Source organism: Vanessa tameamea, chromosome 6 (assembly GCF_037043105.1).
Source record: "Vanessa tameamea isolate UH-Manoa-2023 chromosome 6, ilVanTame1 primary haplotype, whole genome shotgun sequence".
Lineage (NCBI taxonomy): Eukaryota > Metazoa > Arthropoda > Insecta > Lepidoptera > Nymphalidae > Vanessa > Vanessa tameamea.
The window spans coordinates 6,346,000-6,372,967 of record NC_087314.1 but is presented as its reverse complement, the minus strand read 5'-3'; the positions used below and the strand labels follow the sequence as shown (position 1 = coordinate 6,372,967).

Below are 26,968 nucleotides of genomic sequence, written 5' to 3'. Positions count from 1 at the left end.
AACGAGAATAATTAACGCGGTATCTGCGCTAGGAATTTGAAACCTCATCTTCTAATGACTTTATTTATTGTCTATGAAAATTAGTCTATATTTAGTTTATTTAACTAAATGTTCCGATTACTGGTTATTCTAACGGCTATTTAATGTTCTAACTAACAGAAATAACATTTTTTGTCTGTTACATTATCCCTAAATACTAAAAGACATAAGAAGGAACAAATCTAATGGAGTGATGTTTTACACGATTACTAAAAAGACATATGTACATAACAAAGAGGTTAAATATTATAATAAAACTAAATACCTATATATAACTACATTAACTTTTACTCAATAATGATTATATAACAATTTTTTCTGCACCTCCATCGACCAATACAATATCACAACATCAATAATACATAGTATAAAGATGACCTTTGTTTATACCCGTATTTTATGAAAAATGGCAATCATTCTACTTGGCTTAGTAATAAAATAAAAAATCTGCGGTCATCGCCCTCACTGACTGAGCAATAATAATCAGGCAAAAAGCGTGCTATTTATCTTTTAGTGCTTTTGAATAGTATGAATAGTTGATTACTATGTCTATGTCGCTGTTGTCGTATTAGTGCTGTTATTCGGGTAAGCTCATTTGTCACCATGTTTTAAATCGACTATGTCCAATGAACCTTATTGTTCAAACTCTCAAACTTAACTAACGGTATATTAACTCAAACATTTAAGGAGCCAAATGTTGATTATATTTTCTTTTGAGAGGAACAGGCTATTAAAATGGATTTTATGTTATTTAGTTGAGGTTAAGGAACCCAGTAAAAGTTGTTTTTTTAATGCTAGTACATATTTACTGAAAAATATCAAAATAAAAATTTCATATTTAAGTAGCGCGCGAAAACGCTACTTTGACAATATGGCGCTGCAATGGGGTCGGTGACGTCACTTGCCTGTATTGTAATCTGTGGCACATATAATCTACATACAGTAGGCAAACGAGGTTAATAAGCAAGTGACGTCATCACAAGCCTGACCAATCAGGAGCGTTTTGTGTCACGTTTAAAAAAATGCATTTTTATTTATGGATTTTTGAATAAATTAATTATTATTTTCAACTTTCGTTGATATATATCCATTTTTAAACTCATAATATATACTGATTACAATAATTGACACTTTATTTTTCGCATTGTCAAATAGCCTATCATCTTAACATCTTAACGAAATCTATCATAATTTATTTGTTTCAATATATTTAACTGATCAAGGTTATAAATATAATTGAATTTTATTATATTATTATAGGATTCACATCTGGAAGTTTCTGTTGTCAGTCGACAGGTAATCATCGTGGTATAATTTACTGCAAATTATAGTCATACATTATTAACCTTGATTCTTATTGTAATTTATTTTGTCCTGTTTTATTATTTTAAAATACATATAAATAATTGATCACATAAAAAAATAAAATAAAGTATATATTAGTTTTCTTCAAAAGTAATCAAGCTTTATCATATTCCCCTGACGAAAAGCATACATAGCAACCATGTATGGTTGCTATGTATGCTTTTTGTAGCAAGACTCGAGTTTTCCTCTTACTCGAATCGGTTTACATGCCTATAGTGCATTTTTGTTATCTTTCTCTTCTAAAAAGCTAAAGTTTTCACGTAAGCAACAAAAAACTCACCACTTTTAAAAATATTTATCACAGGTAAAATTATCTTCAGATATTTCAAATTCGACGATCGAAAATTACAAACAGTCCTTAGTATATTTATATATATGCTATTATAATTATTATAAAAACGGGTCTTTTAAATCCGCGGACTGGCAAAAGGGTCATCTGATGATAAGTGGTCACCATCGCCCAGACATTTTCACCTTCCCTTACTTCGCCCATAAGCCGCCAAACTTAGTAACTAAGAAGTAATGTCCCTTGTGTCTGTAGTTATGATATCAATATAATTTAGTCACCATAAATATATAGACTAAGCTAAGTGTAAGAAAAGACAATGTTTCTTATTTTGTTAGTTACTTTATTTGATTCTGTCAGTACATTACTATTTGACCATTTTAAAATGCAATGTTATGACTTCGAACATTTGTACAAGGGACGACATAAAAATAATGAAATTTCCGTAAAACATTTTACACTTTAAGCCTTACATTTTACAAATTTTCTCTGGCGTGTCGCAAGTTTGTTGTATAAACATTATCACATAAAATTATCAAAAACACAAAAAATGTAAAACAGTACATATGTTAAATAAATTAAAGCTGCATTTGGAAGTTTTTTAATAATAATTTAAATCACCTCTTCTTCTAAAAGGTTCGTGTCTGCAGCATCTAGTTGTGACTGTAACTTGCTTTAATATTTAAGTATTGAGATTCACACCATCATGTTTTGCGACAGAGACTTAAGTCTTTGAACATTTTATAAGTTGGCTTACAGAGAGACAGTCTTAAGCGACTTCATTTAAGCGCCTATGCAAAGTTTTACAATGCGACGGGAGCTTAAATTATTACAGAAATAATGAAAACACACCAAAGAAAAATAAGATATGTTCACAGAAATGGAAAAATAATTTCTAGGATCACACGAATCTGTTTTCAAACATATATTGATAAGATAAATAGTTTAAATGTATACAGAATACACGCGTACTCATGTTAAAACATCACTGGCTTTCAAAATAATAAAATGACAACCAAAAATTCTAAGACAATCTAAATTATATGCACCTATCTAAGCTAGTTAAACGATAAATACTTGTTATACGTTACAATCAACTTACACGTTACAACTTAAGTTAGCAACATATCACATCTAGCGACCGATCCGTAGCCGTAGCCGTAGAAATGGAAATACTGCACTCACATCAAACATTAGCTCTAACGGAGTATACATTATAGAAATATTGAGATTTATAACATACATTAAATCTAAACGTATTTAATTAATTATTCACATTTAAAAATTATATTTGTTCATAATTCAATAATCCGCGTATACTCTCTAGTAAGTACAGATACATCAGATGTTTATTTGAATTTCATACAACCATTAATCTATAGCAAAGGATAATTTACAAAAAGGAAATTAATTTCATTTAAATTAATGTGATCAGTCAATCTCAAATCAACTTACGATATAAACAATAAATCAAATCGCTTGAAGGAGATTGCTACAAATAAAAAGAGACGGCGACGTCCGAATTCATTAAGATTTATTTCAATTTTTATAAAACAAAAATCACTATAAAATGGCAAAATGACATAAATATGAATCAACCGCAACTATTCAGTTTCACTAGTCGATACGTGACACTCGTAAACATTCACTGATAATCTAATATAATTCCTTCACGCAATAAGAGTCAAAAAGTTTATAATTGCGATAACAATAACTTTCAAGTCCTCGTGTAGACCCTTAGTAAATTTTCTTTACCACTGCGGATTTGACGGCAGGTAGGGCTCCGTGGGAGCAGGGGGAGTCCCCGTAAATGGCGCTGGAGCCCCAGCTGCTGCGCCATGGGGCCCATAGTGCGGATAATAACCACTTCCGTAACCGCCATAGTATGCAGTATTGGGATACGCACCGTATCCTATTCCATAACCTGTAAAACACGATTCTACTTATTTAGCTTGTAAAAAATTATGTTAAAATTCAATGACCTATGATAAAGGGTACGGCACACTATGTTATTTGTTTGATTTAAAAATCAAGTCTCATAAAATTAATTAAATATGTCTGTTGTTATATTTTTTGAATAACCCTTATTATGATTACCTGGATATTGACCGTATGGTGCCTCTGGTGGAGGATTACCAGTAGGATATGATTGGCTAGAAGTTGGCATAACATTCGCAGGCATTGCAGTAGGAACTTCAGTTCCACTTCTTAGGGGACCAGCTGGAGGCTCGTTACACACTGACGGCGAGGCGTTTGGAATCAAGCCACTATGTCCGATATTTGTCGGTAAAGGTTGATGTTTAGTGCCTAAATTGTAAGCAAGAGAATGAGGATCTTGGGGGATTCCCGCAATATTACCCGTATTAGGCAATCGATTGAGTTGTTGTGGTATCTGTGGTATCTGTGGTATGGAATTTTGTATCGGGTGATCACCCATCCTGGGCTTCGTCAAGTTGCTAGGACCCAGTAGACTAGAAACACTGTGAGACATATTTGTCTGTCTTTCATTTTGGGAATCAGTTACATCAACTTTACTGGGTGACCGTTTTTTCCTTGATGAACTGCTTTTCTCTTCAGATCCAGGTGAGTAGGATTGTGTTATATCATCTAAATTCTTTCTAAAATCGGGAAGACCTTCTTTGTTCAAAGCAGTCGCTGTTCTTTCCAACTGACTAAGACTTGACTCGTTTGGTGTGCGATGAACTGGACGTTGATGTCTATAATTTTTCAGAAGATTAATTTTACTCGAACTTCGACTAACGAGATTCATAGGCGTGTCGTCATTTAATTTAGTTTGTAAATTCATGGGGGTTTCTGTCGAATCATTTTCAGATTGAGATTTATCTTCTAACGCTTCCTCTGAAGGTAATTTTTCGTCTGTAGTTAAAACGATAGGTTCTCTATATTCGTTATTTGAATTTTCTTTTTCTACACTCTTATTGTTATCATTTTCAGACAAGGATTTAGACTCGTCCAAACTTTTATCTTCTGCACTTCCTTTAGGCGACTGTGAATTTTCCTCTTTATTCGTATCTTCTTCATCATCACTGTCTAAAACATGAGGCTCATCATCCACATTAGCAGTAACTGGTGAATTATTGCCAGTTGTAGGTCGCTTAACTTCTTTAGGTATTTTCGTAATACTCAGGGAACCCGGTAAGTTAGGTCGAAGCATTCGAGTTGGTGACATGGAAAGTTTACCCCGCATGGCGGAGTACGATCGCAATTCTCCTAAACGATTTCTAATATCAGAGATTTTTTGACCGGAAAGTGCAGGTCTTGTAATTTTGTTAAATGAAGGTCTTATAACCCTGTGATAACCGGGTCTTGGTCCCGTTTTAGACGTAATCGTAATTGCAGAGTTATTTTTCAGAGATCCAGGTATGTTGACTGGAGGTGGTCGATTGCCTAAAACTACAAAAATATATAAATATATTACAAGTTCAATTATATATTCAGGTAATTTTTTTTACTTATATCCTTACCTTTCTTTCCTACTGGATTGTCTTTGTTTTCTGCACCTTTTTGTCCTAAGCCTTTAAGCGACGTTTTGATTGCAATTATCTTTCCAGATTCCAGTTGCATATAGATTCCCTTGGGTGACTTCAACACCATAACACGTTGACCCGCCTTTAGGACTATATTAGTTTTCTCCGCTGAATTCGTTGGTATAACAACATCTATAAATTAAAAGAAAAAAAGATTATATAATTTAGAGGAAGAATAAGTTATAAAGTTATAGCAGTACATGTACAACAAATAATTTCGTTACCAAAACTTATTTTGCCGTTTTAAAATTAATAACATAAAAATATGTACAATTTTTTACTAGAACTATGAATAATTTACATTGTCATCGCAAGCCACTACCGCTGAACTAAGCACCTATCTGTGCATTTATTTCAGCAATTCAATTCAATGTTCAGATTTTTAACTACTACAAAAGTAATTTTCGTATATTCATTTAAATTAGTCACTGCATATTCAATGCAACTCTAATTTAACATATGATATTCATGCGGCTAGATAAAAAAAAATAAAATACGATATTTATAATTCTATTTTATACTGTAACGATTGATCATTATTAACCCTTCTCATCAAATAACCAATATCCCCAAGCATATACCAAATGATGCCAACAATACCCGAACGGCCCGAATCATTTGCGTATGTAAGAAAAATTGATTGAAGCTTCAATATAATGGGTGTCGTGTGCTGCGAGTTGCGACGTTACCTAAGGGCAGCGTCATCTCCTGCGCGGTCATGCCCTGGCGGCGCCACACGTCGGCGGGGATCCAGCGCGCGCCGTGCTGCATGGGCCGCACGGACGCCACGGGCCGCTGCACGAGGCTGCCGTCCGCCGTGCGCACCGTCCGGTACGCCGTCGTCGGCTTGGGCGCCGACGCCGCCTTCTTCTCTAACTCGTATCTGCGTGCGTATATTTCATTTATGCAACAATTCATTCATTCTTTGCGTAAGGCGTTACGTTAAAATAAGTGGCGAGGGTTAAACCCATTCCTGCGTCTTATCCTACTTGAGTTGATATTTAATATTACAAATCTAGTTCCATTTCTGATGTCGAATGGTTTTCTTTATTGCATTCACATTTCGATTTACATCTTAGTTTACAATTTTTTATCATTATTAAATTTTAAAATCTTAAGTGTATTAATTCGTGTCCCTTTTAAATGTTATAAATAATAATATTTAAAGTAAATAGTTCCCATCAAACTATGAGTTTTAGTTTAAATGATTTTCTTTTCTATCAACATTTAACACTCACCCTCTCTGTGCAAGTCTTTTTTCAGCGCTTGACAATTTCTTTTCCTTTCTATCGACCAGCAATGATTCATGTTGGAATGGTTCTTTGCTTAACAACTTGCTGTGTAATGTTATAATTCCTTGCATAAGCATGTCAATGTATTTATCTCTGTGTTCTGATAAATCCTTGATTCCTGCTTCCTATAAATTTACAAATCATATGATATAATTAAGATAACTTTTGCGATTAAAATAATTTAAAAAATGGAGTCGTACCTTTTCATCATTGTCAAAACACAAATTCGTAATCTCTTTCATGGAGAGAACAGCGTCCGGATTACACTCATCCACAACTCGATCAGCCATTCCTTGCTTATTTATTTGCCGGTCATAAATCTTCTTTTCAAGACAGCAGTCCATTACAAACCGATACACAAAGCACGGCTTCTTTTGCCCATATCTGAAAGATAAAATTTATCCAATGACAAAAGATATTTATGAAGATTAGTTTTAAACAAAGCAAAGTGTTTTTGATATTACCATACCTGTAAACTCGGCAAACTGCCTGAGTATCGTGACATGGATTCCAACTTGCGTCAAATACAATGACACGATTAGCGCCTACTAGATTGATACCTAAGGAGCCAGCACGAGTCGATACCAGGAACAAGTACACGTGAGGATTCGCATTGAACTCATTAATAAGTTTTTCCCGTTCCAGTGCATGGGTAGAACCATCCAAACCTTAAAAATTGAAAGCATGTAACAATAAAAAATAAATTTAATGCAAACTTTTTGTTTTAGATTTTAAACTAAACTCACGATAGTACGATGTATTCCTCTCCCAAAATCGTGTAGTACCAGGTATAAAATTTCTCTCTAGAAAATCTTCAATAAGGTTAAGTGTGAACAAGCTCTGACTAAACAGCAATAACCTGTCTCCGAGTTTTATACTCTCATTTAAAATGTAAAAGAAAAGCTCCATCTTAGCAGAGTTTTCTATAATACCAGGTATATACTCTTTAAATAATTCAGATGCCCAATCGTATGTCACTTCCTCAGCCTTTTTCGTTAATGCTACTTCTTCCTCCTTATTCAATTTCTCCTCTTTTTCGCTTTCCTCTGATTCTGATTCGTCGTTATTTTTTTCTTTCGAATTCTTTCGATCTTTTCGCCCTTTCGCCTTAGCCGCTCTGCCTCTGGGCTTAGGTTTATCAGCTTTCTTCTCTTCTTTCCTTTTACCCTTTTGTCTACCTTTTTTCGTAGTTTCTACATCTGTCTCCGACACATCACTTTTCACACTATCCATCTTCGAAATTTTGTCACATTTGTTAAAAAATTGCATTGGCATGTTTTTATGTAACATAGGCATTACATTAAAGTCTTTTTTAATTTCATCTTTAACAATTTTTTTCGTATCTAAATCTTCAATCTTTACTTCTCCGTCTGATTCAGACTTCATTTCCATTTTTTCTTCAGCTTTAATTTTATCAACCTCCGTTTTAAGTGTCTCCGTCAACGGCCATGAAGTAACAGGACTGCCAGAACTTGCGCTACATAGAGGTGGTTTTGTTTCAAGTGGAGGAGGAAAATTTGGATACGGACAATTGTAATTGCCGTTTGGATTTTCTGTTTCTGGATACCGTGAAGGGTAACCATATGGATTGCCATAAGGAGTTGATGACGAAGTTGGTGGCTCATTTGGTTCAGTTTTTACTTCACCGGGTCTATAGTTCGAATCCATTGAACATTCAGTTTTCACAATTGGTTGATTAGAAGAACTATTTCCCTGGGGCTGGTTAGCCATTGAACTATTCTGACTTTGATGAGGTGGAATATTATTTGCGTAGTTTGGATAATTAGGAGGTTGATTACCGAACTGATTGTAAGCTGCAGGCGGATTGCCTTCGTAGCCAGGATTTCCAGTAAATGTTTGTGGATATGACTGATTTGAAAATTCTTGAGATGGTGCGTTATTCCGATATTCTGGTGGAGGATTCTGAGCATTATATTGCGAATATCCAGGCGTGTTTGGAAACGTTCCTTGATATGGAGGCCTTATTTGATTTCCGTAACCTTCTTGGTTATTCGAATAGGGTGGCAAGGAATTCCCTGGATATGGCGGATTGTTTGGAGGTGGATTATAGTTTGATGAGTATTGTGAGGGGTTATTATAACCCGGAGGAGGATTTCCATTGAATTCAGCTGGAGGTTGATTAGGTCCATATTGCTGATTTCCATAATATCCTTGATTACCATAATAGTTACTGTTTCCCCAAAAGTTTTGGTTATAACCCTGCTCTGGATTATTTGGAGAATATTGATTTGGATAGTTACTCCCATATGGGGGTTGCTGCGGGTAATAATTATTTCCATATTCCGAATTATAATTGGGATTAGGGGGAAAATAGCCACTATTAGAGTTTTGGTAAGGTGTATATTGAGAAAAAGTAGCTCCGTCAGCTGCAGGATGATCAGACGGAGTCGGATTTGGAAACGAATTAGGTCCATATGAGCCATTGGAAGGGTACGGTGCGTCCGTAAAGGTATTGGTATCTTGTCTCGGCTGTATGGACGCTGTCGTATTCGGTGGTATAGTCGCTGCAGGTTTCTTTGATGACCCCTGTTAAAATTATAATTTTCTTATCCAATGTTAACAACAAATAATGAACATACCAAATTCTCGTTATAATATCTCATTATTGTATTTGTTATGCACATTATATAAAATATCTTACCCGTGGTTTGGCCGTTCTTCTTGGTGTCCCTTTGCTATTTTTAGTACGGCCAGCTTTAGTGACCCCACCAATTTCTTCCAAATCTAAATCCTCTTCTATAGCTGCATTGACTTCATTTCGTTTTTTCAGAAAATTATAAAGTACATCTGGATGATTCCATATCTAGAAATATAATACAAAATTAACATCTAACAAATGTGAAAGCCATATTTTTATTCAGCTTTTATTTACCTACCTTGCAACATATAGCAAATGCCTTCAAAGGATTAGGGACTGAAGCAGATCTAACTACTTCATTCATAAATCGATCGTATAATTTTCGCTGTAATGGTGTCAATCGTACAAGAAGTACGTATTCCTCTTTTTGTGGTAACGTCGACTGTAGCACAGCGTGGGAACGTCTGTAAAAACAGAATAAACAGATTACCTTATTTTCAACATTAAAAAATATTCATGTAAGACAAACAATACACCTACACATTTGTGTTCAGAAAATATATCTATTGTTAAATTTTAATACAAATCTGACAATATTGCAAATGTGGAAATACACAAACGAATGCGTAGTTTAGTAACATCCTGTGTAGGAATTAATACATTAACATTAGTGGCCAAACAGGACTTGGTTATAAAATAAAATAAAAATATTAGATTATATTTAGACAAAGGTTTATATTAAATATTATAATGAATTACCTTTGAACAAAACCCACAAGCAAAGAGTGTAATACATGTGCTCGGTATCTCATAAGTCTTATATCCTGGGGAGTAGAATCTATACACTGTCCATTTTGAATTGGTCTTTCAAACATGTTACAAAACTCTGTCTTACTACCCAAATAATTGGGACGGACAAAATCTACCATACACCAATACTCTAGTAAGTTATTTTGAAGAGGATAACCTGGAAATAAAAAAAAATAAAATGTTAATATACTAATAAACATTTATTTATTGATATTGGAGGAAAACATTTTAATAATTGTAATAATAACTGATTGCAAGAATACAAATTTTATAATTTTTGTAAACGGAATGTTAGTAAAAGTTAATTTATTCTCAAATTACATATTATACTATATAACATTATAATATAACACAACTCTATCTAATAAAAATAAAGTTATAAAATTTATTGATTTTCTTCATCTTATTTAAACTCCATTGGGAACTAATTTAAAATAAATTGATATGACTACTTCTTATTAGTACCTAGCATAATTACTAAAATTCACAGTCCCACTATTTTTCATACTAATAATATTTTCATGGTTAAGTGGTTTAACGAAAGCATGACAGATAGTTACCTCCATATTTATTTAATAAGTATAGATACAAAAATGATTATTAATATCATTGGTAACTGACCACCACCATCACCAAAGCGATATTGTCAATATATAAATATTATATACTTATTACACGCGTCAATGCACTGCCAGACAAGAAAACTAACGTTTTATGAATATTTTCCCTGTACTGTTGTTACCTCTCTTGAACCCTCTAAGCATAGCTTTATAGTAATACGAAGTAATACATCTGGTAAATAGGTGGTAGCAAACCAGTTTGGACCTGCCCGATGACCGATTACAAGTTATTATTAATGTTGTAAAATAACAAAAACAAAAAATATTACCTGTCAATACGACTCGGCGTTTTGTTCTCATTTGCTTTAAAGCGTAAGATATGTTTGAGTGCGAATTTTTGATACGATGACCTTCATCGCAAATAACTAAATCAGGCCCAGGTTTAACTAGAGCTTCATACATTTCTGTAAAATACCAATAAACACTATTTTTTACATGACTAAACAAAAAAATAAATGATAATAAGCACCAAATGATGCTTCATTCTACAAGATAATTAACATAAAACACACCATCTAAGAGTTTTTTGTCTTCATCATTTTGTGTATCCTCTTTCTTGTCATCTTTTGGTTCTGTGTCTGCTTTTCCCAAAAAATCACCATCATCTCTATCTGCTCGTATATCATCTAATGACTTTAAATGATTTGTGTGCACTCCCTAAAATTAATAACCAATAAATCATGTAGCCATTACCATTTTTTCAGAGCTATTTATATATACACTAAAATTACACTATTAATTTAACAAAATCAATAATAATCATCACTTTAAAAAAAAATATATGCATTTAAATTGGTTGTACTCGTAACATACTTAGATAAGGTTATACACATATATATATATATATATTCGGAAATGATAAGAAACCAGATATTTACATATTCCTTATAATTAAATGGTATAATATATAAAGGTGGTCATAAGATGACTTCTTTGCCTATTCTATATAATACGTCATAGAAACAAAACACATACATATTCTTTATAAAAAGTTCAGGGAACGATAAAAGCTAACAAAATAACAATTTAAGCTTCAAAAAGGCAAAAATATAATACGTTATTTATATTACTAATAAATTAATTATATTACTCCCATATGTTAAACTAATACCTTCCTAAATAATGTATCTCATTTTACCAATATGAATACTATTTTTTACATACATTTCTACTATTATTAATCTTACCTGTACATCATCATCCAATCTTTCAGTTTTCTTTTCCTCTTTCTCTTTTTCTGTGTCGTTTTTGTCAGTTTTCTTTTTCTTACGAGGTTTTTTGTCTTTTTTCATACTTAATAACCTATACAACTCATATCCAATCATTAAAACTCCACCTACTGTTGACCACTCCTAAAAAATATTACATCAAATTTCAATTCAAATATTTTTAGACATTTCTGTTGTAACTTGTAGGTATTAATGAAAGGGGAATGATATATGTACATAACATAAATAGATGTTCTATATGTTTGATTATAATAATCATTATTTTTAATAATTATTAATAAATTTAAAATGTTATTTTCTAAAATAATAATACATTTACCTTAACAACTTTAGCGCGCATTTGTAATGTCTTGTGACTGTCGTTTAATACATAAATAGGAAAGTTTCGAGGTCGAACTTCGCCATGTGCTGCTAGTGGACTATTTGTTGCATCTAATGGAAGCCACATATTGAACTCAGCTACCTAGAATGTAAATTATAATATACTGTCAATGGAATACTCAAAACTCTTTTAAATACAAGTTATATTTTTTTGTAAGGAAATTTCGTACCTAATGGCAAAATTAAGCAAATAAAACAATGATTAGATAATTACCTAGCAACACATTGTTAGTAAATAAGTCATCTTGAAAGTGAAAAGAGTATATATAAATCTATAAGTAACATTCAAAACAACTTTACCCAATTCTGAAGAGTGTTTATAGGCATGATGCACAAAACCGTCTTGGAATTTGTGTGTCGTAAGAATATATCACAGAAGCAGACAATTTGAAGTGTTTTCCCTAAACCCATGGAATGTGCCAGTATGCAGCCGAAACCGGTGGATGTCGAAAATCTCTGCACAGATTCTATTATGTTGTCAAATAAAAACCTTACTCCACCAATCTGAAAAAAATTTACAGTATAATTGTTACTTGAAATACTATAAAAAGTCACAGTATAACTCTAACCGTATATATTATACTTCGTTTTAACTTGAGATTGATTACTTCTTATTAAAGCAATCTTATTTAAATAGTATAACTTAAAACCATTTTGCAAAAAGGCAGAGTACCCAAATTGAAAGAGTCAAACCATTATATTAACAGCAAAAATAAATAAGTATCAGTCTATCAAAAGTAAGTATGTGTAAGTAATAGAAACTCCATTCTTATATTTAATGTACATGTGTATGTCTTTATCTATTTTAATTTAACAATATATTCAAAAAATATATATTGTATTGATTGATTACATCTATAATAACGGACATGCTTAAATATTAAGCAAAAGTAATGGTCAATAATTTTGATATGTACATTATACATGTTTGGATACACAACAACAAACAACTAAATTCTAAATTTAAAAAATAATGAATAAAATATAAATTGGTATTGTAAAAACTACTAAGTATACATACTTGGTGTGGTTTAATAATCCTAGCAATTTGTGGTGCAAGGAATATATCTTCTTCATTTTCAGCATGTCCTATATTTATTAGGACACGTCCTTGCTCATCCGGTACATTATATGTATCATTTACATGAAGACCTACAACATAATATTATATATTACATAAGTTACTGATCACACAATAAACCAAAATGTTCAAGCATTATATAGAATCCTGTTATTATCTGTAGATTGAACTATAATACTATACCAGAATTGCCTGGATCATCCTCAGCTTCTGGACTGGGAGGAACCTCTGAATCTGACAACATTATACAATCATCTGAGTCAGATGATGATGAAGAGGAGTCCTCACCACTACTGCTGTCAACTATTTCTACGACCTGTAAAGTAAACAATTTTCCTTTTAATATAAAACATACTATTTTGTGCAAGCCCATTTGGTTAGGTAACCTTTACCTAGGTAGGTTAAGTTAGGTAGGTACCTTTTTGTCACATATTCTATGGCCAAACAGCACTAATTTTGTTTTCCTGTTTGAAGGATGAGTAAGCCGTAGTAAGAGTAAGTAAGCAAGTAAGTAAGTAATAACTACAGGTACAAGCAGTGGCTTGTACCTGTAGCTAGGATGTAACTAGGATGTTAAGTTTAACATCCTAGTTACCAAAGTTCGTGCCAAATTGGTTATTTATGGAATGATTAATTTTTCTTATAGTGCCAAAGTCTAAAGGAGATGATGACTAGTTACCATCAGATAGCACAAGCACTAGTCTACTTCTTAAACCTATTTAAAAAAAAATGTTAAACATCAAATATTATAGGTTATAGCAACATTAAGACATTTAATCAAATATTTGCAAAATTAATGCCATATAAAGAATATAATATTACAAACATAGAATATAGACATGTTATTAAGAAGGATATGTTACCTCTTTTTTCTCAGACTTTTGATCGGGTTTGACTGGTTTTTGTAGCATGGAAGCCCCGGATGTAGTCGGTTTTGATACTTTTGTTACTTCAAGCTGACCCTGTTTAACTGAAGTCTTCTTTACATCGCCAGATGGTAATTTAACTAATACTGTGTTTGGTAAGCTAGAAGTGATATATCTTAAGTTATAATAAAAAATTAGCACTATAATATACATATACTAAATATTAAAAATATTATACATACTTTAATTTTTGTCCAGAACCACCCTTTTTCAATAAGGATGATCCACCCTGAAGTAATGATAATGTCTTTTGATGTATTTTATTTTGTCTATTTAGAGCTATCTGTCTTTGAACCTGTTAGAAGAAACAAATTGATATGTATATATTATAAATGGGAAAGTAACTCTGTCTATTACCTCTTCATGCCTAAACTGCTGAATCAATTTAATTTGTATAGTAATTGAGATAGTTTCAGTCCCGGAGAAGGACATAGGTGACCTTTTTTTAATGTAACATTGGTGTTACGGTTTGTGTGCTATAGGTAATTTTTTATAAATTTCGTACAAGTAAAGCCATAGGTTCAGCTAGTGTTCATACTACAATACAATATTTATTAACATATAGGACATAGCTTTAGAATATTTCTAGCTCAACATGTGACTTTGATTAATCATCATCACAAAACTAGATTGGAATGAAATTATGTACTATGGAATTTACCTCTCTAATAATTCTCTGCTGTTCCTGAACACGAGCCAATCTCTCAGACTCCTGTCTCTGTGCCGCAAGAGTAGATGCGTCTAGGTTCTTCTCGTCCATGACTTCTCTGATGTTTCGTCGAACATTCAATGTATTAGGATTTGATGACTTTTTCTGTTTTTAAAGAAATACACAATTACACATTTTTCACAAATTTAACTTTAAACAAACATAACAAATCAACAAATATCTCATATTATTTGCATAACTCGATGATTATACACATTTTCTAGTTTAACTGAAGCAAAACTTTACCTCCTCATCTGTTTCTTCTTGTTTTTCTTCACTTTGTTCTTTCTCATCGTCTTCTTGTTCATCACTATTTACAGGTTTTACACTTATCTGTTCCATTTCTTTTAATTTTTCTGTTAATTCAAAATCCTGACTCGCATCTTCTTGTTTTGACATATTTAATAATTCCTCTGTTGTTTTATCAGAACAAAGCTCGCCTTGCTCTACCTCAGCTATCTCAACATTTTTTATCAAATCTAAACCACCTTCATTTATTATATCACTAATTGTGAGTGTCTTTGGTTCCTGATCACTTTTATGAACCGTTGACTCATCCAGCACTGATTCTGGTAAACCTGCAACTATTTGTTTCGATTTCTTTGCTTCAACAATGTCTCCAGTTTCTGGGTCAATGTAACTGTCATTCTCATCATTCAAATCTTGTGCAGCACTAGGATCAACTATAAACTCTTCTTCTGATAAACCATCACTATCAGTGTTATTGTCATCACTAGAAAAGTCACTTAATTCTAACACATTTTGACCAATTAAACTGCGGATAGTAATGCCAGTGTCCTTTTTTAATTTCTTTGTAAAATCGTGAAATGTTTTAACTGCTTCCATTTTCCTTTTATGGCTCATTGGTCGGGGACGTTGGTTAGTCTTCTTCCGAGGGTTCATAGCAGCAGCCTGGGCAAAATGTGCGCGTTGTATCCTTGCAATAGTTTCATCTTCGTCCTCGCTGTTCCAAACTTCCTCTTCCGGATCTTCATCTTCTCCAACTTTTCCTTTAAATTTGCCTCTAACTGACATAGTCCCGCCAGCATCACCCATATCAAAAATAAACTGTCTTTCAAATATCTGGTGATTAACTGGGATACATGTTCGTTGCTCATCAACTCATCAGATTCCAGCTTCCATTTTTACGTGAGACTAATAACACTTTGGGTTTCATTGATAATTTGGTCGAAACCGGCAAATTTTACTTATTTATTTAAAAAAATATCATTTTGGGAATACTTCTTTGTAGATTTTTAGACGCGGTGTATGAGACAGTATAAAAGAAGCCGGATAACAAAAATCCTCATAGAGAGCACTTTAATCGTCGAAAACACTCTATTCTTCGGTCCTTTTCGAAAATCTTAAGATTTATAACTTTAAAAAATGATAATCTGCAATTAAAATTTAGGAAGCCATTACTTCCGCAATAAATAGCATTCGCCTATTATACATATAATTTGTGTATTCGACAAGCGTGTTTACTAAAATTGTTAGACATTTTATCGGAGTGTGCTTTGACAACCTTAGTTAAATTTTACATTAAGGCACAAAATTGCATGTCAATAAATACCAGCGTAAAAGCAATCGGTCATGATTACAACGAACTATCACAAACAATACAGATCCTTCTAGTAACTAACCAATAGGGTAAAAGTTACATGAGCACTATGTTTTAAGCAATGGCAACATTATCAGTATTATTCTGAGGGTTGTCATTATTGTTGCTACCTATCTAAGATCATTACGTTCATTCTTTGTAATGTCAATACTTCCGTTCCGTTGCAGTAATTTTACTACCTAATACATATAAATATTAATTTTAATATATCATTAGAATTGCTAAATATCTTACACAAAGTAAAATAAAGAACTCGATAAAAATCATAAAAACCGCTGTGACTCGCTCAATATCGTTGTATGAGTCAGGCGAAATTTAATTTCATTTAAAGGAATTTCTGTCTAATCTGGTTAAGTAAACGTATAGGAAAAAAATTAAAAGGGTCAATTAACTTCCCGCAGATATGGGATTAATTATTTGAACCGTTGATTTGGTAAGCCCGTATTATTGTACATGTATATATTTTTATATAAAAATAGTTCACTTCGATTTTCCATTAAATGGGTGCCTGTAAGTGCAATTATAATAAATAAAAAACATGAGTTTTAAACGTTTTTTTTTTTAACATAACATCAGCTAAAACATCATTAAAACAAAAAAAAAGTATATTCTCTAAAATTTATGATTTATTTTTTTTAAAACAAATTGCGTGGTTTTTCGAATATAGATTTATTACAAATCACTGGGTACTGGGTAAGGTAACCAAGATTATAACGGGGTAACGGTACATTTACAAAGAATACTTATTTATTAATTTGTGAATATTTTAATTTATCATTGATTCAAATATAAAAAAAGATAATATTTGAATGAATGTCCGGTGCTGCCACAATGAGTTTATCATTTTTAAATAGCAAAATTATAATGTATTTTTTTGTCTTATTGTAAATATTATAATATTATTATGAATCCGAAAGTCAAGCAAACCTTCACCAAAAGTGACTGTATTGGGCTGAAATGACGCCGTATGAATTTATTGACCCTTACTTTCCGTAAGGACATACGGTTGCAGTAAACTCAGACTTCAGAGCGTTATGTGGAAATGTTCTTGGTTGCCAGGACTCCAAAAGCTCTCAGTCTATAAAAGAGCTAAAGCGGCCACATCGCACACGTCCAATAGGTCTGTGCCAAAATTACGTAAAATTTTGCCTGGCAAATTGATCTTCAGTCTCCCCTCATAGTCATGATTTAACTCATATGGACTTTTCCTCTGGGATTATCTCAAACCCCAAATTTTAACTTTAAATATATCAATAAATTGACTTCTTTGGTGAGTTTAAAAGAAAATATTCTAATGCCATTAACATGGTTTATATAATATCTACAGGATATTATTCAGAAATAAATTCCTAAATACCCTACTTGTATAATTAATAAACATTTTTATAGGCATCTTATTTTCAATTTTATTGACTTAATAGACCTTGCATTATTAACTTTTTAAATTTGCATACCAAGGTACCAAACCAACAAAATTGGTTGTATTCAGAAATAAATACTTATGAAACGGCAATGTGAAAACAATAATGGAAATCTTCAAATTATTACAATGTAAACCTTATTTGATAATAATAAAATGTAGGTTGCTAACAATAATGATCCACAGACATGTTTTTTGCCACAATCTATTTAATTTTGTATTTACAAATTGTTATATAGTTTCCAATGCTGAAACTTATGCAACTCCGACGAGTCTGTTCTCTCTCAATCGCAGGCGTCGTTCACGTTCAAATTCTTTCATACGAAGCATATAACTGAAAAGTAATACACTATTTATTCAAAATTCAGTAAAAACAAAGTTTTTTTTTAACTGTAATTAATTTAAGTTTGAAATCTAATTATTTTATTTTAACAGATGATAATGAGTTACTATTTTGACATAAATGTAATACTACACAAAATAATATTCGTGACTTCGTACATTGCAAAAGAGCACTTAAAAAAAAAGTGCATTCAAAGTAATTGAATAAAATAATAGTTTTCTTATTGGATACTATACATAATGTTAATAACAATAATCATTGTACTATACATATATACTATACTAATTTTTGGTTACTATTAGGATAATAGATACTGCAAAGTTGCAAAAAAAAATTACAAAATATACTATTTCTAAAGTGGGAAGACTTGATAGCTAATTAGAAATATAATATAAAAATAAATGACAAAATATGGTTGCTCCATTGTACATGAAGACTAGTCTTAGTCTTGACTAAGGTCATTATAATATGATGAATTACTTCAATGTATATTTTGAAAATAAAATACAATATATAATTTGCTTTGATAATTTACTATCAATAAGTTAATGTTTATGTAATTTATAGATTTTGGTCCATACTCCTTACAAGATTCCTACCTGCTATCCTTCCAATTACATCTGATAGTTTGTTTGATTTGAAAAAGAGGATTACTAGTGCTTACTACTGATTTAGCCTATATTTGCTTTGTTTACATTGTACATTGTAGTATAATTACAGGAGTTGTTAACACCTGCATTATTAAGCATTATATTCCGTGATGACGTCTTAAGCCATATCTTAATATCTCAATATCCTACTTGACATCATATGCCAATTAAGTAGTGTCATTATTATTTTATATATATTATATTTTCCAATAATTATATTATAATTTTCAAAACAATTGAATATAAGCTTTTGGTACAAAAATATCAAAGTTCACTTACTCTTGATGTTCACAATTTAAATAGTCATGTTTTTCATGAGCACATTTATACAACATTGGCATATTCTTGTAACGGCATACTTGGTATTCAAGCAAATAATGGGAACAATAATCACGATATTTTGGTGGGATTCTAGCCGAGACCAAGTCCTCTTCCTTTGCTATCATTTCTGTAATGTTATATAGTGACCATTATGTAACATAATATTTAGGAAAAAAACGTTTGTTCCCTAAATTCTATTTACTAAAAATGCTTGTACATATTATTATAAGAAATATAATCGGAACTGTATTATTGAACAGTTTTACCTCGTTGTTTTCTGTTGAAAGAAAATCCATCCTGGTGATTAAATGTGGGATTATCGTCCATATAAAGGTCTACATTTCGAGCGTTATATGATCCCATCATTTGCCCCATATTGGCGGCTTTTATTACTGTTCCTAAAATTTAAACACAGATCAATTTTTATTTAAAAGATAAGGTATTTAATAATGTTTTTAGGTTCCAATAGGGTATTTTTTAACTGACAGTCTGACACTAAGATGTCAGCTGTCGCCTGTCAGTATGCAACAAAGTATAAACTTAAACTACCTCGTGTGCCACAGATATTAAAACTTAAGAGCTATTTTAGTTTTAAAAAAGAAAACAATAAAATTAACAAGAAATATTTTTGATCGCACAAAGAAGCGCAGTTGACAAAAAAAAAATGATTTAACTAAAAAAAGTTGCGTATACTTATGAAGGCGCGTTGAGAAATTGCTATTCTTTAGTGTTATTAAAAATATATTTTTATTGCATGGAAATAAATAAATAAAAATACACAAAATTAAAGGCGAAAACAAGTTCCTGGTAGTGCGATTTTCTATATTAATTCATTCTTGACGTTTAAACAAGAAGACACGTTGATTCGCACTACCGGGATTTTCATGTTACTTTATTGTTTCAGTATAATGTTCCGTGCGCCTTTTGGTTTATAATCTCTTATTGATATTATATATCAATTGTAAATATATTCGTATAGCACAATCAGTACGTTTATGGTATGCCCAAAATATAATATAGTATTTGGTTAGAACATGTCAGTGGTAATGGAAATAATCATGAGAAAACCTGTACCTATGAGTTGAATGGAAATATGTCACATAATGTATCCACCAACCTACATTGTAGCAGCGTGGTGAAATAAGCTTCCAACATTCTCCCCAAAAGGAGAGTTGTTAGTTATATAACTCTGTTAAAAATTTCTGTTTCAATAACTTATTTTGAACTTAACATTTTAGATATTGATATAAGATAATAATTAATTTCATAATTAAATACTCTTATAGCTACTATTAAATATATACTATGTCCTATTAAATCTCCTATTTCTTAAACCTATGCTATATTGCGATAATAATGTTCTTTATCTAAATGAAAAAAAAAAAAACAAAAAATATGAGATTAAATCTATTCTCCTTAGTTTATAAACAAAATAACATTCCATCACTATTTATTAAAAAGGTAGGTATATATTATAGGCTTTAAATAAAAAGCAAAAAGGCGGGTAATCCGATAATAATATATAGATATTTTTGCTAATACAAATGAATGCCGTGTAAATTAATAAATATGGATTTTAAAAAGAGATTTAAAAAGCATAATTTGAAGATATTGAAGACTATTGGGAAAGGCACATATGGGTATGCTAATATTATGTGATTGATGAAAAAACCTGATTATTATTATTAAGTTAAATGCAACGCTGCATGTTATTATATCACAAACATTGTTATTAGCGAAACACAAAAAATTTGTATTTTTTTAAATTTTTAATAATATTTTCATTTTTTGCAACAGAAACGTTTACCTATGCGAAATGATGAAAAACAATATGTTGACGATAGTAAAAGATATAGAATTAAACATAAAAATACAGGACCATAAACAGGTAAAATTTACTTAAAATGTATCTTTATTTTGCTATATTTTAGTTAAAATGACTAATATGTAGCACATTATATAATTAATATAGTATACTTTTTTCTCGTGCATTTGCAGGTTTTTTGTTGAGATAAATGCCTAACCATTAATGAACAAAGTAATTATTTTTATTACAAAAATCACGTGGGTTGACGGGTCGATAATTATTTACATGCTATTTGGGTAGTATTTGTTATCTAAATGGATACTATTATTATGATCAATCATATATCACTGATTATAAGTTGAGTAGTAATAATTAGTAATAGTCCAATAGTAGTTACTAAAATTGTTATATGTTTATGTTATTTTGGAAGTATATTAAATAAAGAAGTTTAAGTAATTTAAATGTATTTTATGGAAACATGTATTTATTTCAGGAAATAGCGAACGAAGTTAAGATATTATCAAAAATGAAACATCCTAATATAATAAAATTTTATGAATGTTATTATTTAGATAATCACGTAATGATATGTATGGAATATGCTATTAGCGGGAATCTAGCGGAATACATGTATCAGCGATGTCCTAAATTAATAAAGCAGCAGGTAAGTAGCAATAGACACGTCACTCGTCCAAGTCAAATACCTAATAAAGTAATCTTATAAATGACTTCTTATTATTTTCGTACTTCAACGGTGATGTGTCCTGGGTTCAAATCCCGAACGAGTCAATAATATATAATAAAAATCTTTCGGTACACTCGCGCACAGAGCGTGCTCAAAAGTATGAAAAGCCGTTGGTTTAGGAAACACATGACGGAAATACCTACTGCTGGTCAAAAGATATCAATTAGAAGCTCTTTTTTTTTAATTTACTAGTACAAGTCCAGTTATATGTCCTAAGATTATTGAATAATAAAGTGACCACAGATAGTGATGGAAAATTAAGAATCTTATTGTTTTATATTTTCGAAATTAAGTTTGCCGCGCAGACGAAATTTTGATGGCTTATAACAAATTACTTATTATATTATATACTATTATTATATGTAGATTGTATTACATTTATGTGAATAACACAATCAGTTCAAATCTAAAGTTTAACAATATAATACGTAATCTTTCACAGGAAATATTATTCTATTTTTGCCAAGTATTATTAGGAGTTAGTTACATTCACAAGTTACAAATAATTCATAGAGACTTGAAAGCTGAAAATATACTTTTGACGGGAAGTAATGGAGTTATTGTAAAAATTGGTGACTTCGGTATCTCTAAAATGTTGGCTAGGTAAGATATAAGTAGAATATATTATACCATACCGTAAGGACTTTGTATCGAATGTTAGTTTATGACTAAAGTTTTAAAACAAGCATAATGCAATATGGGGTAGTCGTGTAAGCAATTTAAGCCCCTTAATTATTGGTTCAATACATTTCTGATCACCGAGAGTAACGTAAATGGTTACTTATCAATTAATCAACAATTATGAAATACGTACTTCAATTTAACACAAACAACTATTATATTTTCAGTGCGAAAAAAACCTCGACTGTAATTGGTACTCCATATTATTTAGCACCCGAATTATGTGAGGGAAAGCCGTATGATACAAAAAGCGACATTTGGGCTTTAGGCTGTTTACTTTATGAAATGTGTACACATCGCAGAGCGTTTGAATCCGAGGTATGTATAAAAAGTCTAACTGAAACAACATTAATATTAGTTTGTTCTTAATTTAACTTACTATACTTAAAGTTATTCCTTTAAAATTAAATTGCAAAACACATTATATTTCAATGCTATAAATAAAATTCTACCACCAATACTTTATCTATAGAGTCTGGTCAAATGGAAATCAAACAGTCCGGAGACCGTTTAATTTGCCTGACAAGTAGGTACCCACCAAGCCTATATCCCATTTATACGAAAGTCTGCCTAGCCTATATGGCGTATATGGTGGTAGGGGTTTTAAGCAAGCCCGTCCGTTGTGCTCCAGTTTGAAGGGTGAGAGTGAGCCAGTGTAACTACAGGCACAAAGGACATATCATATGGTAGATTGGACAATGAGTTGACTAATTTTCAAGTGCGAGTCGTTGTCTATATTGACTCTTGCATCGGTTAAAGTTTATTATCAGCTTAGTCCAGTTAATAAGACACGTACTCTTACCCGAATATAGCGAGTTCGGGCAGACTGATTTTTATGCTCATGAATAATAAAATTCATCTCGTACTTTGTGTTTAATGAAAACATCACGATAAAGGCTGCTTGTCTTTTAATGAAATCTTTTATAGAAGTAATTATCAACCCACTCAAACAATGTGGTGGAATAGGCTCTCTAAGATCTTTCATAAGATATGAGGTCTATCCAGTGGAGTGGAACTATTCCTTCTTATAATATCATATTTCAGACCCTCGTTGGATTAGTTAAAGCTATAACATGTGGAAGTGTACACCCAGTTGACCTAACTGTTTATGACAGGGGTATTCAGGACCTTATCGACTCAATGCTATCTATTTTACCAGACAAAAGACCAACAATAAAAGATCTCATGGGAAAAAAGATTATTCTGGAAATGATATATGTTGTATATTTAGATGCTGGTAATGATGAATTGTTGAATGTAAAATTTAATAATTTGTAATTTCATTTAATATAAGGGTATGATGACATTGAAATAAAATAATAATTATGATTTATATTTTGTTTTATTTATTAAGAAAAAAAAAACTTTTATCTCTGTTAAATTTTTACTGAAAAATAAATGGCCCAATATAACATTTTGTTATGAAATTCATGTTTCATTAATATTTTGGGTCATTTTAATAAGGATTGGAAAGAAAACCACTCCATACAAATTTGTTAGTTATGTAGTATCTGCCTTTGAAACCAAATTTGTAGTAAACACTGTTCTTATCAGCTTAATAATTGGTATTTTTGTATGTATCTGTTCTTATAGCTGTAACACCTTGTTGTTAAAACAAACCTTACACTCTACTGACCATTCGTTTGATCCGTCTCCATTTCTTCATCTTCATTTTCTGAAATATGGAATCATTAAAATATTATTACAACAAAATAAATATGTATGTTTCCATATCACTTTATACATCTTAACACTATTATACATATTTTTTCATGTTATATTAAGTCTTTTACAGTATGTGACAAGTGTACAAATTAAATAATAGTATGGATATTGTAATAAGAGTTTATATCGAATCTTAATTTTGGAAGATTAGAAAGACACAAAGACGTGTAAAAGGGTCAGAGAATGCTCATAGGTATACTGTTCAGACACTTTGTAAATACTGAAAGATTTCAATGCAAAGTTCAGGATGAAGAATTTAAAAACTGATTGAATTTGGAGATTCATTGCAAACATTTTTCTTTGGATTATCTGTGCAATGACTATACAAATTTAGTCAAACATGTCTAAATGCTGGTGGAATGTTAAATACCTTAGAATATAAGCCCAAAAAGATGACATCTAATATATTCAGATAAGGTCATCATTATCAATTGGTTGATGTTTCAACTAACTACTAGATACATCAACCATTATATTAATTTAATCCTTGTGTTGGTAAATGTTACGTTTGATTCATTTATCCAATTTCATACTGTTATATTTCAGTATTCATGACATATAAAATACTATCTTCAATGTTATGTCTTTTAGTGTGTTTTTACACTAGCTTACTTACCCTTCAAACCAGGCCGCAGCAATACATAGTTGTTGTGTAAGAACTCACTTTTCTTATGTTTCTAAAGTGTATAATAATAATTTGACAATTACATACTTTTTCTATACTAGTATTTAATCTAAGTCTTGTAGTTATTATGTAACTAGAGTTATTGATATGCCACGACTTTAGAAAAGATGTGTCAAATGTATTCAAGGTTTTGTTATCACAAATTTCAATATACTTTTAATTATTACCAGTTTTATTGTTTTTGCATTTTAAAATAAAACTTACGCTGTCCATTGGTTGGAGTAGACTGAGGCTGTAATGGTTTCTGTCCAGGTATTTGTCCAGACTGCAACATTCTTGTTAGCCGCTCAACCTCGTGGAGAGAAGAAGCATTCTTAATTGCTTCTCTGATTTTATGTATTTCTTGAGGTGTAAGGTCTGGAAAAAGGTTTTATGACATATGTGACTAGTAAGATTATCCTTCTGATGATAAGATTATTCAGTGTCATGTAAATAATTATCCTAGTCTTTAAGTCAGTTCTAAATTACTCACATAGAACAAGTTTTAATTTTGTACCATTATTTCTTTAAAAATGAAAGATAGCATGTTTGTAAAAGTACCAAAACTTACTTGTAACTTTTGGATCTGGCATGTTTCCACCAGGTACGAAAGTTTTGGCTTTTCTTGTGATTTCCTTCTGTATTTCCTTTCCTTTTTTGCTTTTAAATAGAATGTTAGCTTCATCTCTTTCCTTTTGTTTTATTTTCTTAAAATCTAATAATCTTAGTTCAGGTAATTTGAATGCAACATATGCTCTGAAAATGTAAATCCTTGTAATACATAATTAATAAAATAAAAATAAATAATTAAAATTACACTATTGGGGACAGCAGCAATTCAATAACAATTTATCTCAACAATTATTTAGCTATTGTATTTTGTGTACTGTTCCTAAAAATGTTGATGAGAGTAAAACATTTAACTTTTATATTTTTTTTTATATAAGATAATAATGCAACTGCCACATGAATTCACTAAGTTTCCATATTAAATTAGTTGTATGATATGAAACTTATTATATATTCTTATTCTAAATATTTACCGATAGTGTTGTTTATTTGCTACAGGGTTGTGCATTAGTGAAAGTGTTCGTAATTTTGTAAGTGTAGCCAGAGGATCCAAATCACCTAACTCAGAGATGTTATTATTTGTTAAAATAAGTGACTCCAGATTAGGTAAATATTGTTCCAAATTTTCACTTAAGCGCCTGTGAATAAAAAAATATTTTGATTGTGTAGTATGCAATTATAAAAACCTATATTTTATATATATTTACTAAACTAAGATTAATTCATTAGTTACAAATATTTACTTACACAATTCTGTTGTTGTTGAGAAGCAAGCATTTAAGTCTCTTTAACAAGGGAAAACCATCCAACTTTCTGACATCATTATCAGAAAAGTCTATTGTATCAAATTGATCCAAAGTTGCACCCAAATTTTCAATTTGAGGAATTTTGTAACCTGAAAACAGCAATAACGTTTTCACTCCGGTAGTTTTAAAAAAAATATATGGGGGTAAGTTCAGAGTTATTAAATAGTTAGAATAAAAAAGGTTTTAACATTGAAATTGAAACATTTGTTAGTATTCAAATTAGAGTAAAAGGTTCCTTATTAGCAAATTTTAAGGTAAATTACTTCTTTTGTATAAAAGTATAAAACTAACCTCTGAGATCTAGTTCGCGATCTCTACATGGGTTAATATACTGCATGGAATTTTGTATGAGTTCCGTGGTAAGCTTTACCATCTTGATATTCTGTTAAATATGTAAGTATAAATTCACTATACGCTAATTTTATTTCCATAAAACATGAAATTGTTGACATTAAAATTACAATTTACATTCACAAGTAACGCAGTTTATAACGCTTTGAAACTCGACATAGACAATCGACTCAAGACTGACACATTAATACAGAGTATTAATTTTAGACAGCAGAGCAGCCAGTGACAACTCTGACGCGGACGTATGGATATTTCGATTTTATCTGAATATCGCTATTAAATGGAATATTTAAGTTCTTATAAATTGAAGATATTTTTTTTTATATTTCTTCTTGTAGTTCTTCATTGTTAGACCAAAGTTTATTTTTAATTTAACCCT

General features: G+C 31.1%; 4 protein-coding genes across 4 annotated transcripts; 1 reads left to right on the top strand and 3 right to left on the bottom strand.

The window, feature by feature from the left end:
- Window positions 1-2,012: 2,012 nt before the first annotated feature.
- LOC113393543 (uncharacterized) lies at window positions 2,013-16,496 on the bottom strand. Its single transcript, XM_026630492.2, has 22 exons — window positions 15,132-16,496; window positions 14,838-14,990; window positions 14,359-14,471; window positions 14,114-14,276; window positions 13,434-13,566; window positions 13,191-13,321; window positions 12,470-12,673; window positions 12,108-12,251; window positions 11,747-11,911; window positions 11,072-11,216; window positions 10,829-10,963; window positions 9,889-10,096; window positions 9,428-9,593; window positions 9,193-9,354; window positions 7,277-9,077; window positions 7,000-7,198; window positions 6,731-6,914; window positions 6,477-6,655; window positions 5,928-6,121; window positions 5,176-5,370; window positions 3,788-5,104; window positions 2,013-3,614 (listed from the first exon to the last, which is right to left on the bottom strand). The coding sequence occupies exons 1-22, from the start codon at window positions 15,939-15,941 to the stop codon at window positions 3,442-3,444; spliced, it is 7,074 nt and encodes a 2,357-aa protein (XP_026486277.2). The 5' UTR covers window positions 15,942-16,496; the 3' UTR covers window positions 2,013-3,441.
- Window positions 16,497-18,089: 1,593 nt separating this feature from the next.
- Window positions 18,090-19,808, bottom strand: LOC113393425 (NADH dehydrogenase [ubiquinone] 1 beta subcomplex subunit 7). Its single transcript, XM_026630294.2, has 4 exons — window positions 19,735-19,808; window positions 19,507-19,638; window positions 19,199-19,367; window positions 18,090-18,260 (listed from the first exon to the last, which is right to left on the bottom strand). The coding sequence occupies exons 2-4, from the start codon at window positions 19,613-19,615 to the stop codon at window positions 18,182-18,184; spliced, it is 357 nt and encodes a 118-aa protein (XP_026486079.1). The 5' UTR covers window positions 19,616-19,638; window positions 19,735-19,808; the 3' UTR covers window positions 18,090-18,181.
- A 931-nt stretch (window positions 19,809-20,739) lies between these two features.
- Window positions 20,740-23,806, top strand: LOC113393411 (serine/threonine-protein kinase Nek8-like). Its single transcript, XM_026630282.2, has 6 exons — window positions 20,740-20,880; window positions 21,038-21,128; window positions 21,541-21,711; window positions 22,235-22,395; window positions 22,641-22,791; window positions 23,518-23,806. The coding sequence occupies exons 1-6, from the start codon at window positions 20,789-20,791 to the stop codon at window positions 23,749-23,751; spliced, it is 900 nt and encodes a 299-aa protein (XP_026486067.2). The 5' UTR covers window positions 20,740-20,788; the 3' UTR covers window positions 23,752-23,806.
- LOC113393412 (U2 small nuclear ribonucleoprotein A') lies at window positions 23,797-26,781 on the bottom strand. The gene is made up of 6 exons (XM_026630283.2): window positions 26,530-26,781; window positions 26,180-26,327; window positions 25,906-26,070; window positions 25,434-25,618; window positions 25,088-25,240; window positions 23,797-24,148 (listed from the first exon to the last, which is right to left on the bottom strand). The coding sequence occupies exons 1-6, from the start codon at window positions 26,609-26,611 to the stop codon at window positions 24,102-24,104; spliced, it is 780 nt and encodes a 259-aa protein (XP_026486068.2). The 5' UTR covers window positions 26,612-26,781; the 3' UTR covers window positions 23,797-24,101.
- Between the last annotated feature and the right edge of the window lie 187 nt (window positions 26,782-26,968).

Excerpts from the sequence above, each read along its gene's own strand:
- LOC113393543 (XM_026630492.2), bottom strand. The coding sequence starts at position 15,941 with ATGGGTGATGCTGGCGGGACTATGTCAGTTAGAGGCAAATTTAAAGGA. Across the intron at positions 13,322-13,433 it reads GGATGATCCAGGCAATTCTG|GTCTTCATGTAAATGATACA; the intron begins GTATAGTATTAT and ends ATTATGTTGTAG. Across the intron at positions 9,078-9,192 it reads GAAGAACGGCCAAACCACGG|GGGTCATCAAAGAAACCTGC; the intron begins GTAAGATATTTT and ends TAATTTTAACAG.
- LOC113393412 (XM_026630283.2), bottom strand. The coding sequence starts at position 26,611 with ATGGTAAAGCTTACCACGGAACTCATACAAAATTCCATGCAGTATATT. Across the intron at positions 25,241-25,433 it reads GCCAGATCCAAAAGTTACAA|ACCTTACACCTCAAGAAATA; the intron begins GTAAGTTTTGGT and ends ACCTTTTTCCAG. Across the intron at positions 24,149-25,087 it reads TACTCCAACCAATGGACAGC|AAAATGAAGATGAAGAAATG; the intron begins GTAAGTTTTATT and ends TCCATATTTCAG.
- LOC113393411 (XM_026630282.2), top strand. The coding sequence starts at position 20,789 with ATGCCGTGTAAATTAATAAATATGGATTTTAAAAAGAGATTTAAAAAG. Across the intron at positions 20,881-21,037 it reads ATTGGGAAAGGCACATATGG|AAACGTTTACCTATGCGAAA; the intron begins GTATGCTAATAT and ends TTTTTGCAACAG. Across the intron at positions 22,396-22,640 it reads ATCTCTAAAATGTTGGCTAG|TGCGAAAAAAACCTCGACTG; the intron begins GTAAGATATAAG and ends TTATATTTTCAG.
- LOC113393425 (XM_026630294.2), bottom strand. The coding sequence starts at position 19,615 with ATGGGGCAAATGATGGGATCATATAACGCTCGAAATGTAGACCTTTAT. Across the intron at positions 19,368-19,506 it reads TTTCAACAGAAAACAACGAG|AAATGATAGCAAAGGAAGAG; the intron begins GTAAAACTGTTC and ends ATAACATTACAG. Across the intron at positions 18,261-19,198 it reads TTAAATTGTGAACATCAAGA|TTATATGCTTCGTATGAAAG; the intron begins GTAAGTGAACTT and ends ATTACTTTTCAG.